Source organism: Cebus imitator, unplaced genomic scaffold (assembly GCF_001604975.1).
Source record: "Cebus imitator isolate Cc_AM_T3 unplaced genomic scaffold, Cebus_imitator-1.0 Scaffold194, whole genome shotgun sequence".
NCBI classification, from domain to species: domain Eukaryota; kingdom Metazoa; phylum Chordata; class Mammalia; order Primates; family Cebidae; genus Cebus; species Cebus imitator.
This window is the reverse complement of record NW_016107509.1, coordinates 955925-968859: the sequence shown is the minus strand read 5'-3', so window position 1 is coordinate 968859 and position 12935 is coordinate 955925. Positions and strand designations below refer to the sequence as shown.

General features: G+C 34.1%; 1 protein-coding gene across 4 annotated transcripts in view; it reads left to right on the top strand.

The window, feature by feature from the left end:
- The window catches only part of ALKBH8 (alkB homolog 8, tRNA methyltransferase), a 62892-nt gene that overhangs the window by 30706 nt on the left and 19251 nt on the right, over positions 1-12935 (top strand). For all 4 annotated transcript variants that reach the window (XM_017547047.2, XM_037745201.1, XM_017547048.2 and 1 more), the window contains exons 8-9: positions 2800-2906; positions 10099-10250. In XM_017547047.2, coding sequence (XP_017402536.1) covers positions 2800-2906; positions 10099-10250 — 259 coding nt within the window. The remainder of the gene's footprint in view (positions 1-2799; positions 2907-10098; positions 10251-12935) is intronic.

Below are 12935 nucleotides of genomic sequence, written 5' to 3'. Positions count from 1 at the left end.
AAAATAATTTTTTCTTGAATATATGAATGAATAGATTTTTTATTTTGATACAAAATATGGGATGAGTTAATTGGCCTAATGGTAACTAGTCCTAAAATGTAATGTTTTACAAAGTAGGTACTCAGCAAGATGCAGCAGGAAGGACAATTTTTTTTTTTTTTTTTTTTTTTTTTTGAGACAGAGTCTCACTCTGTTATCCAGGCTGGAGTGCAGTGGCATGATCTCAGCTCACTGCAAACTCCACCTCCCAGTTTCAAGCAATTCTCATGTCTCAGCCTCTCAGTTGCTGGGATTACAGGCACACACCACCACACCTGGCTAATTTTTGTATTTTTAGTAGAAATGGGGTTTTGCCATGTTGGCCAGGCTGGTCTCGAACTCCTGACCTCAAATGATCCATCCGCCTTGGCCTCCCAAAGTGCTGGTTTTACAGGTGTGAGCCACCTTATCTGGCCAGTATTCTGTACATTTTTAAATATACTTGATAACATTTAGCTTATTTTGTTGTGTATTTTTCTTCCTTGAAACTTGGCTTGTATATGCCAGGACAAGTGTTTCTGAATTAATTAATATCATATTCATATTCCTCTTGTGAGTTCTAATCATTTGTTTATACTGAAATTTGCCTATTTGGAAATCATTACTCTTTGTTGATAGGAGGAAATATATTTGAATTTCACAAATACATATGTATTGTGCATTTGTAAAATGTGTTGCATATTAGCCAAAATGTGTAACTTCTACATAGGCATAGAGCTTGTCTCTCTTCACTATTGTAGCCTTTGAGGTCTCACCCAATGATTAATAAATATTTGTTTAATGAGTTAGAGTCTAGTCTTCTAGAATATTTTCCCATCATGACGGTTTTCATCTGGATATCCGGACATGGATTTCCTTTAAGCCACAGATAATTGTCTCTAATAATAAATATGCTCATTATTCTTTCCTATGTGTGGGACTTAGCTTCTAGTAAGAAAATTGAAACCTATATAAACTGGTTTTAAAATGGGCCACTGTGGTTTTCCCGTTTCACCCCAACAACTTATTATGAATATATGTATATATTTTTTCAAGACGGTGTCTTGCTCTGCTGCCCAGGCTGGAGTGCAGTGGTGTGAGCTAAGCTCACTGCAACCTCTGCCTCCCAGATTCAACCAATTCTCCTACCTCAGCCTCTCAAGTAGCTGGGATTACAGGTGCCCACCACCATGCCAGCTAATTTTTTGTATTTTTAGCAGAGACAAGGTTTCTCCATGTTGGCCAGGCTGGTCTCAAACTCCTGACCTCAAGTGATCCACCCAGCTCGACCTCCCAAAGTGCTGGGATTACAGGCGTGAGCCACTGCGCCCAGCCAATTATGAATATTTTCATATAGAAAAGTTGAAGAATTGTACAGTAAATACCTATATGTCTACTACCTAGATTGCACAAGTAACATTTTAATATACTTGCTTTACCAAATAATCTAACCATCTCCTCATCCCTCTATCTGTTTATTGGTTCATCTTTTATTTATACAGTTTAAGAAATTTGCAGGTATCAATATACTTCGTCTCTAAAAACTTCAGAATTAATCTCCGGTGTTTCGAATGCTTTCAGAGTTTGACTATATGAAATTATATGTAGACATTTGGAACAGATAACTGTTAGGAAACTAAACTCTACCACCTTACATTATTTTCCATACTTAGATTGGAAGGATAGGTTAGAAAGGAAGAAAATGATTTTAGCTCTGTATACTTTATTTTATAGTTTACAGAGAATTTTCATGTGTGTCATCTAATTTGAGCTAATATTACTATTAATAGTAATAGTAGCTAACATTTGTTGAATGCTTTGTGCCAGGTACTGTGCAAGTTTACCTTTAAGAAAGGTACTATGCCAAATTCTTTTCATCCCACTTATAGTTGGTTGTCATATCTATTTTTCAAATGGATTGATTTGTTCACTTAAAGGAATAGTTTTCAGCCCTGTGGTAAACCTTTTAAATTCATATTTGACAGCTGCTGCTATTTTTAGACTGAAGTCTTTGGTTTTTGATGGATTCCTAGGACAGAAACATTTTCTTGGATATTTTATCTTTATAGTTTGCTATTCAGAATAATATATGAGCATAACTTAGGAAAAATTGCTGAAAATGTTTTCTTTGATTGACTCTATCAGCCTCTGATTCTAGTGTGTTGCATGACTTTAAAAGTGCAAAATCTCATATAATGTAATGGATTATAAGAGAGTGTGCATTTAATAGTTATTTCTTCTTGGATTAATTCTATGAATAATAAAAAACGGTAGTTACTTTTTGTGTATTTGTTATACTGTGTGCCAGGTATTGTGATTATCTATATAACTGTCTATATAATTTACATAAAATGCTGTAAGAGTTGAGAGACAGAGTGGGGTTAATGGCTTGTCCTGTGTCACGTGGCTAATAAATAGAAGAACCAGGACATGAGTGTTTCAGCTGCAAAGTCTCTGAGTTTGACCTCTACCCTGCTGTTTTCTATGGTGCGACCTGAGACCCCCTGCTTTATAATTTCTTGGGTTGATTATTAGGTATGTACATTTCTTACTTCAGACGTGCTGATTCTGAATCTCTGTGGATGAAATGTGGTTTTTTGTCATTTAGTTGATTTTCATGTACAGTAAAGTTTGAGAACCATGGTGCTATGCTTTTCTCTAAGCATTATTATGTTTTAATCTCTGTAAGCCCAGAAAAATAGCCAAACTGTATTAATCATTCTTATCCTTGGAGTATATGAAATTTTGCCTTCATCTTTATGCTTTTGTCTTTGCTTCAAGATTGTCATGGATTTTAAGCACCCAGATGGTATCACAGTGCCAGTTATGTTGCCACGTCGGAGTTTGCTTGTGATGACTGGAGAATCTAGATACCTTTGGACCCATGGGTATGTACTGAAATATGACAGGACTCTTTTTACTTTATGAGACTTCTCATTCTTCTTTGTCTGAGCCACAGGGACCATGCCCTGTGCCTGCAGATTGAGGCTTCTGGGTTCAAAACTCCTAGGGGCATAAATCTATAGTTTGATTTTTGTTAAACATTACCTTTTTACTTGGAAAAAAATTTAAATTTATAGCAAAGTTGCAAGCATTGTACAGTGAACTTCTTTCATCTTTCACCTGCATTTACCGATTTTGAACATTTGGGACATTTTTTATTTCTGTCTCACATGTTATTATTTTTACTGAATCATTTTAGAGTAAGTTACAGACATTATGGCTTACTCTTCCGTGCTTCATTGTGTATTTGCTAAGAACAAGGACATTGTGTATGTCAGAGATTGTCAAACTCTGGCTGGTGGGCCACATTTAGTTCTCAGACTGTTTTTGTACTGCTCTTGAGCTAAGAATGGTTTTTACCTTTTTAAAGATTGTAAAAGAAAAAAACAAGAATATTTGACAGAGACTATATGTGGCCCCTAGTGCCTAAAATATTCACTCTCTGGCCCTTTACAGAAAAAGTTTGCCAATCTCTGTTCTATAAAACCACAGTGCAGTGCCAAATTCAACATTGACAAAATAACTCTTACTATACTCTTATACAATCCATATTCAAATGTTGCTAGTTAAATGTTATAGTACTTTAAGCATTCTTTCTGATCCAGGATTCAGTTTGCGATCCCACATTAAGTCTTGTCAATTCTGTTTAGTCTTTTGTTTGAAACAGTTTCTTAACTTTTGTTTGCACTTAATTACATTGACTCTCTTGAGGAGGCCAATTGTGTTGTAGAATGTTCTGCAATTTGAGTTTATTTGATTAAATAAAAATCTAAATAAATGAGTATGTGCTTCTGGTAGGGATACATCTTTGGCCTTTTGAGGAGAGACCATTACACTGCTGAAATTTACGTATATTGTCCCTTAAAATACTGCTGAGTTCTGAACTTATTAATTCTGTTCTTCTTGGAGATTTTAGCTGACATATTTTTATAAAAATTCAAGGAAATGAACATGTAAATGAGTTTGTAACCTGTCCTAATGTGAGCCATTAAAAAATGATGACCTGATTTTGTGCACTTAAAATGAAAAAAAAAAAAAAATGATGATGTGATCCATTAATTTCAGGTCTTGGAATTTTGAGAATAACGACATTTTCTTTTCTGGATTCAAGCATTTTTGCTATCACTAATGTTTAAACTTCTAAAGAGTAATAATATTACAACAAGTACAAAATAAGAAATTACTTTTCATATATATATATTGTGAAAATATTTTAATCTATTCTGGTAATGGTACAGATTAATTTTTTTCTAAAACAACATTTGATCACATTATTCTCTTACTGAAAGCATGTTGTACTATTAAATGTTAATAGAGTTGTTTCTGGAAAGTTAGATTATAGGTAATATTTATTTTTAATATTTGCCCTGGAGTCAGAATTCTCTGCAGTATTTTCAGGGAAAAAACCCTCAGTATTATTTTTGAAGGCTGCCATTGATACACATTGCCTGTAACGTGACTGTGTGTGTGTGCGTGTGTGTGTGTGTGTGTGTGTGTGTGTGTGTGTTAGGAAGAGAGAGAGAGATGGGGAAATGGGGGAGGGAGGGAAGGAGGCAAAGAGACCAGAGGCAATAAAGAGAGAGAGAGTGACATCTAACAAATGCTATACCAGCCACTGAGAGGTTTATCAGAATCTTTGGGTAGAAAGGAGAATAGATTGGAAAAGCATATTTAATACACTTAAAATGCATATAAATTACAGGAAGTAAGCCTTGATAAAACTTTTTGATTTCTATGCTGAAAAACAAAGCACTAGAAAGCATTATAGAGGGACATGGATTGAAAAAAGTTAACACTGCCTTGTAATTTTAATTCCAGATACCTCAATCTAACTTGAATTTGTTCAAGTTTAAATTTACTATTCTAGCCATCATACCCTAAATCAGAAGTGAAGACTGGCAGCACAGGGGTAAACTCACAGTCAGGCATTTCTATTTGGCCGGTGCAATAGTTGTCCACATGGTGGCAGTTTGTTTTTTTCAATTTTCTGCATATAAAAATTAGGAGCTTTCACATAAAATTTTGAATTTTCAGCTTCTCTTGAGAAATTGAGAAGATCTGACAACATTGAACCTTAGTATTGCTTGGCAGCAGTACCTGAAAGTATTTATCACTAGCATTCTTTCGGTGGGGGCCTACTTCTCCAGTTCCCTACAGTTCCCATTCCTTCTGTTACTCCTTCATCTAAGGCTGAGCATCAGCTGTCATTTAACACTGTGCGTGTACTATTGTTTTTATCTTAGAGTTAAATGAAAATTGAGTATTTCTTGAACTCATTTCTGTATTAAAAGTAGGAGATAGAAAGACTGAATGAGAATGTATGTTTCAAGAAAAAAGAGCAGAACACTCTGCTCTGTGTTGAAATGAAAATTTATCCTCTGTGTGTAATGGCAAACAATATATTTCTAAACAAGTTCACCTGTTTCATTTATTTATGCCATCTGACTGGCCCCAGGAAGCATTATTTTATGAGATTATGTGAATGCTCCTTTTAAATTATTTCTGGAGCATTGTCCTTGTGTCAGGCATTGTTCTAAAAACTTTACATATATTAACTTATTTAACTTACACTATCACAGTGACAAGTTTGTTCCATGGTTTTGTCTTTATGTTTGAAGGAAATTGGAGCATAAACAAGTTAAGTAACTTGTACAAAGTCACAAAGCAGTAAGTCGCAGAGCCAAGCTCAGAAGCCAGGCAGTCTGGTTTCAGAATTTGCGTTCTTACCAATGATATTAGGGCTAAATTTGTTTGTTCCCTTTTCTCTGAACTTATACTGTGCCTTCTAGCCTTCACACCTTTGCCAGCCCTGTATCTGTTAACATATAGCTTTTTTACTTCCTTCATAATTTATAAATCTGTCCTGACTACATAAACTTGAAATAATTTATTCCTTATCTTAACTTTTAAAGTCTGTATTGTTTTCTATTACTTTGAGATGTCTCTTCTATTATATTGAATTGTTATTTAAATCTAAAAAACTCTTTTTATAATCTTATTTAATATTGCCCCAATTTGATTAGAATTTGAGTGCAGAGGGAAAACAGTGTTTAGCAATGTTTAAATAAATCATTACTTTAACATATGTTACCTGTTCTTAAACATTTGAGATTGTTGGAAAAGCAGTTAGGAACTCCTTGGCCTTTGCCTAAGGTGTAACTTTTGAGAAGTGAAGTAATTGACTTAAAGCCATAACAAAGAATGACTTACTCTTCAAAAGAGGAATTAGTTTGCTAACAAGGGCTTCAAGAGACTTATTCCTCTAAAATATCTTGACTTTGTTTAGTTCCATAGTTTTAATCATTTATAGCTATTAGAATAACAGTAATATAAATTTAGGCAATGATTGCTTGCTTTCACCTCTAAAAAATTGCCTTTAGCACAGGCGTTTTAAAAAGAGCCATTCTCTACCTTGCTATTTAAAATAGCATCAAGACTCATAAATATTTTCTTTCTAGTACTCAGAATTAATTTACTGGGGTGTTTAAAAAACAATTGGCTTGAAATTTTGTTTCTTATAACAGATGGAGTGAAATATAGCAATGACAAGATGAAAGTTGAGAACTGAAGTACATTATATTTTTCATTTTAGGATCAAATCAATTTTAGGTCAACATTTCTCTTTCTAGATTACCTGGCTTTTATTATAGTAAAGAGGTATCAACAACTTAAGTAAAAAATGGTAATTTTAAGGCCAGGCACAGTGGCTCATGCCCGTAATCCCAGCACTTTGGGAGGCCCAGGAGGGCGATCACCTGAGGTTGGGAGTTTGAGACCAGCCTGACCAACATGGAGAAACCCTGGTCTGCTAAAAATATAGAATTAGCTGGGCGTGGTGGTGCATGCCTGTAATCCCAGTTACTCAGAAGGCTGAGGCAGGAGAATCACTTGAACCCGAGGGTAGGTGGGGGTGAGGGCAGGCGGAGGTTGTGGTTAGCCGAGATCACACCATTGCACTTCAGCCTGGGCAACAACAACGAAACTCCATCTCAAAAAAGAAAAATTATAATTTTATATAATTTGCTGAGATCTTTCAGGCTCAGTACATTCCTTATGAATATGAAGAAGCCTACTTCCATAGAGAGATAACCTTGCCTAGAGTAAATGAAGCAGAAAACTTGGCCTAAGAAGATCTGAGTCTTGGGAATAAGTTTTTAAAAGAAATACAACACATATAGACTGAAAATTATAGGAAAATTATTGCTATCCATAGTTTCCTATGGATAGGAAACTTAATATGGTTAATATATCAGTTGTCCCCAAAATATATGGAGACAGTGTTATTCTCATTAAAACTCTAAAAGGACTTATTTGTCAAAATTGACAAACTGATTCTAAAATGTATAAGGAAATGCGATTGTCAAAACAATCTTGAAGCAATGTTAGGGGATTTATTCTGCCTGATGTTTAAGACTTAACTATACAACTATATAATCAAAATAGTATTATTGTACAGAGAGACAGATCAGTGGGACAGATTATATCCAGAGATAGCTCCACATATACATAGTCAGTTGATTTTTGTCAAAGATACCAATGTAATTAAGTGTGGAAAGGAAATTTTTCATCTAATGGTGCTGGAGCAACTGAATATCCATGTGGAAATAAAATGGACCTTTAGTCTACCTCATACCATTCACAAAAATTAGTACGAGGTAGATCATAGATTTAAATGTAAAAGCAAAAACTATAAAATGGCTTAAAAGAAATTCTAAAAAAATATTTTTGTGAACTTGGGGTAGCCAAAGTTCTTTTAAAGAGAGATTTAATAACATACTTACTATTAAGAAATAATAAATTAAAGATACCATTAAGAAAATGAGAAGGCAGCCACACATGGGGAGAAAATATCTGCTATGTATTTCTGTTTACATCCATATCTTTATTTATTTCTATCTAACAAGGAATTGGGCCAAAGAGTTGAGCAGATCCTTCATCAAAAAAGGATCTATGCATGTCTAATAAGCACATAAAAAGATATATAACATCATTAGTCATCAGATAAATAATAAAACCACAATTTCATACCACATATCTCTCACTAAAATGGCTAATATTTAAAACTCAGAAAATACCAAGTCTTGGTGAGAAAGTTAAGCAGCCTGGAACTCTTTCATATGTTGCTGGTTGGAGTGTAACATTATATAACTACTTTGGAAAACTAGAAGTTTCTTACCTTATGACCCACCAATTTCACTCTTTATTACTTCTTAAAACCCACCAATTTGAGTCCTAGGTATTTACCCAAGAGTAGTAAAACTATATATCCGAAAATGATGTATATAAGAATGTGCACAGAAGCTTTATTTGTAATAGTACCAAACTGTGGACACCAAAATATCCATCGACATGAGATTTTTGATAAGTTGTGTCATGTTCTGGAATATTACTTCGTAATAAAAGGACAACCAACTACTGATATGCTCAACATGGATGAGTCTCAAAATCATTATGTTGAGTGGATAAAGCCAGACACAAAATAGCACTAACTGTTTATGAAGTTCAAGAATAGACAAAATTATGCTGATAGAAATCAGAACAGTAGTTGCTTCAAGGTGGGAAGGATTGACTTGAAGAGGGTACAAGGGAATTTCCTTGGATGATGGAAGTGTTCTATATCTTAATGTGGTGGTTAAATGCACATATATATTTGTCAAAACTAATTGAACTCTACAATTATGATCTGTGTATTTCACTATGTGGAAATTGAACTTTAAAAAGGGCATTATTTTTCTACCAAATCCTTTTTCTCATTCAAAAATTTGATCTTACCCCAGTGAATCCTCTTCATGCCTTCTTACAGTCCAATGGCTTGTACTTACTTACTTTTATTTTTATTTTTCATTTTCGAGACTGGGTATCACTTTGTCACCTAGGCTGGAGTGCAGTGGCACAATCATAGCTCACTGCAGTCTCAACCTCCTGGCCTCAAGGGATATTTCCACCTCAGCCACCTGGGTAACTGGGACTACAGGTGTGTGCCACCATGTTTGGCTAATTTCTTTTCTAATTTTTTGTGCAGACAAGGTCCCATTATGTTGTCCAAGCTGGTCTCGAGCTTCTGAGCTCAAGCAATCCTCCCACCTCGGCCTCCTGAAGTGCTGGGATTATAGATAGGCATGAGCCACTCTGCTCAGCCTCCTTTTTACTTTCAATCTTTGTTTTACTTATCAATATTACCCAATTTAAGATTGAATTATATGCTTTCTTGTTCCATTATCTATGGTTTTCTGATGTCAATAATTTTGAACCTTAACTAAATTTCAGTTACTGAGAAAGATGTATTAAAAACTCCAGTGATAATCATGTATTTATGTATTTCTCCTGTTTTTTTTTTTTTTTTNTAATCATGTATTTATGTATTTCTCCTGTTTTTTTTCTCCTGGTTTTTTTTTTTTTTTTACTTTTTGCTTTATGTATTTTAAGACTGTATTATTACTTAGATGCATACAAATGTATAGGATTTTGTATCTTTTTGTTGGAGTTACTGTTCTGTCTGTTTTTATATTTAGTAAAAAGTAGACTATTTCCTTAAAGTCTACTTTGATTAGTATTTCTAATCACCTTTCTTTTGGTTTTGCTTACTATATGTAAAATATTTATTTTGTGTGTTACATATATATATTTTCAACAATTTTCTGTGCTTATATTTAAGGTATGTCTCTTGTAGTCACCATGTAGTTGTATTTAATTTTTAAAAATCCAGTCCAGTAATCTTTGTTCTTTAATTAGAGTTTTTAATACTTTTACATTTAATATATTACTGACAATGAGTTTAAATTTACCATCTATTTGTTTCCTTTTGGCCCCATCTGTGCTGGAATTGGTGTTAATTAAATATTTGTTATTTTATTTTCCCTGGAATAATTTGTTGTACATTCTTTTAATATTATTATCTTGATAATTTCCTTAAATACTTTCATTTCTTTGTTTTTCCACAATGTCTGACAATTCAGAGAATCCAACAGATATTTGTAATAAATTCTTCTAGATTTACTCTTTTCAGTTAACATTTTTAAAGGACTGAAATATTTTTATTAATACAGTGTTAAGTAAATTTTTTTGACTATTGTTTAGAATCACATGCAGAAAATTTGATACTGTTCAAGCATCTGGAAGTCAAAAAAGTGGAATTATCACCAGTGATGTTGGAGACATAACTTTAAGCAAGAGGGGATTAAGAACATCATTCACATTTAGGAAAGTGAGGCAAACGCCTTGTAACTGTAGTAAGTATATACTTTTGTTTCTACTGTAAAATGGAGTCAGTTTAATATAGAAGTCCTTTAAGGTCCCATCAACACCTAGGAGAACTTTTTCTGAATCTGTCTAATGACATTTCCTGTATTGTACTTTCATGCACTTTTCTTAACCACCCTCATTAGAGTTTACATTCTTTGAGGGTAGGGTCTGGATCTTATTATCTTTTTTTTTTTTTTTTTCCCCAAATTTAGTACTTGAGTTGGGTACCCAATAAATATTTCACTTATTCAAGTAACAGTTAAGAGTGATGCAATTGAAGGGCAATAAGATATTATTTGTTCAAAAAGGATATTGTTGGGAATGGTTTGGTAAGTTTCTAAATTACTTCTTAATCTAACAGGGAAGTTGGAGTTGATTAATTGTTCTATAGTAGATAACTCTAGGGAGATAAGCAATAGTTTATGTTTTAGTGGATTTGAGAACTCAGAAGGGAATAAAAGAACTACTCAAAAACTTGTCAAGAGGGTGTTATTTTGAATTGTCTATACAAGCACATTATGTTCTGGATTTCTTTGACTCAATTAACAGAACCTCTTTCATTTTGTAAATAGTATTTTGTAATGACAGTGATAATAAAAATCCTTTTTATATCTTGGGGGTTTTAATTATGGTGGTATCTACCCATAGTTTTTGGATTTGGTCATAATCTTAAAAATAAATTTAATTAAAAACTCTTATATCTACAAAATATTATCCTTTTAGAACATTGAAATTTCTATATTTTGTATCTTGATGTTAGTGAAGCTTAAAAGAACTTTTTATTTTACTAAAAGTGTCCTTGAAGGCTTAAAATATCGAATTTTAAAAATTTAATTTAAAATATTTATTCATTATTTGATGAGTATCTAACATTGCAGATAGTGAGTTACATGGTATAGAAAAATAAAGCATGGCTCTTGTTTCCAAGGAATTTAAAGTGTAGTTGGAGAGGCAAGCTAGTTTTCTTATGCAAGTGTTTGTCATGGGCATTTATTAAATGTAAGAAGCTCTTATTGGAGATTCAGTTTACAAATTTTTGTTTTTTAAAAGACAAATAACAATTGTGGCTGGCACAGTGTCTCGTGTGTGTAATCCCAGCACTTTGAGAGGCTGAGGCAGGAGAATTGCTTGAGGCCAGGAGTTCGAAATCTGCTTGGGCAACATAGCAAGACCCTCTCTCTACAAAAAAATAAAATAAAAATTTAGACAGAAATGGTGATGTGTGTCTGTAGTCCTACCCACTAGGAAATCTGAGGTGGGAGGATTGTGTGAGCCTAGGAGTTCAAGGCTACAGTGAGCTATGATCGCGCCACTGCACTCCTGCCTGGGTGACAGAGCAAGACCCTGTCTCAAAACAAAAAACAGCAACAGAAACCCCCCCAAATTGTAAATGTTTATCATGTACCACATGATGTTTTAAAATACATATATATTATGGAATCACTCAGTTGAGCGAATTAACACATATTACCTCACATACTTAAACCTTTTTGTGATGAGAGCACTTAAAATTTTATTCTCATAGTGATTTTCAAGAATGCAATACATTATTATTAACTATAGTCACCATGTTTTACACTAGATCCCTGGGACTTATTCTAACTGAAATTTTGTATTCTTTGGCTAGCATCCCCCCAGCCCCCACCCCCAACTGCCTCAGCCCCTGGCAACCATCATTCTACTACTCTCTATTCTGTGAGATCAGCTTTTTTAGATTCTATATATGAGTGAAATTGTATAGTATTTGGCTTCTGTGTCTGGCTTTTTTCTCTTAACATAATATCTGCCAGGTTTATCCATGTTGTAAATGGCAAGATTTCCTTCTGTTTGTGGCGGAATAGTATTCTGTTGTGTATATGTACCATATTTTCTTTATCCATTCATCACTGATAGACACTTTGATTGATTCTATATCTTGGCTGTTGTGAGTAGTGTTGCAGTAAACATGTGAGTGCAGTTGTCTTTCTGACATACTAATTTCATTTTCTTTGGATATATACCCATACTAGGATTACTGGTTTATAAGATAGTACTTATTTTTAATCCTTTTTTTTTTTTTTTTAAGGAAGGCAGAGAAGGGTTTTATTGAGTGACAGAACAGCTCTTGACATGAGAGGGGATTGAACCCGAAGTGGGTAGCCCTCTGTGTGAGAGAGGGCCTGAAGGCAGACAGTCCCCTATTTCTAATTTTTTTGAAGAACCTCTGTGCTGTTTTTCATAATGACTGCTCTAATTTACATTCCCACCAACAGTGTGCAAGGATTCCCTTCTCCTTTTATCCTCACCAACACTGGGTATTTTTTGTCTTTTTTTTTTTTTAATACTGTTGCATGTGCAGTAGCACGATCATGGCTCACTGCAGCCTTGACACCCCAGGCTCAAGCAGTCCTCAGTAGTTGAGACTGCAGGTGCCCACCACCATACCTAGCTGATTTTTAAATTTTTTTCAGAGACACGATCTCTTTGTGTTGTCCAGGGTAGTTTCGAACTTGTGGTTTTAAGTGATGCTCTTGCCTTGGCCTCTCAAAGTGCTGGGAGTAAAGGCAAGAGAACCACCACACCTGGTCATTTTTAGTCTTTTTTTATAATAAACATTCTAACAGGTGTGAAGTGATATTTTATGTATTGAATTTGGATTTTCCTGATGATTGGTGAATTTTTTTTTTTTTTTT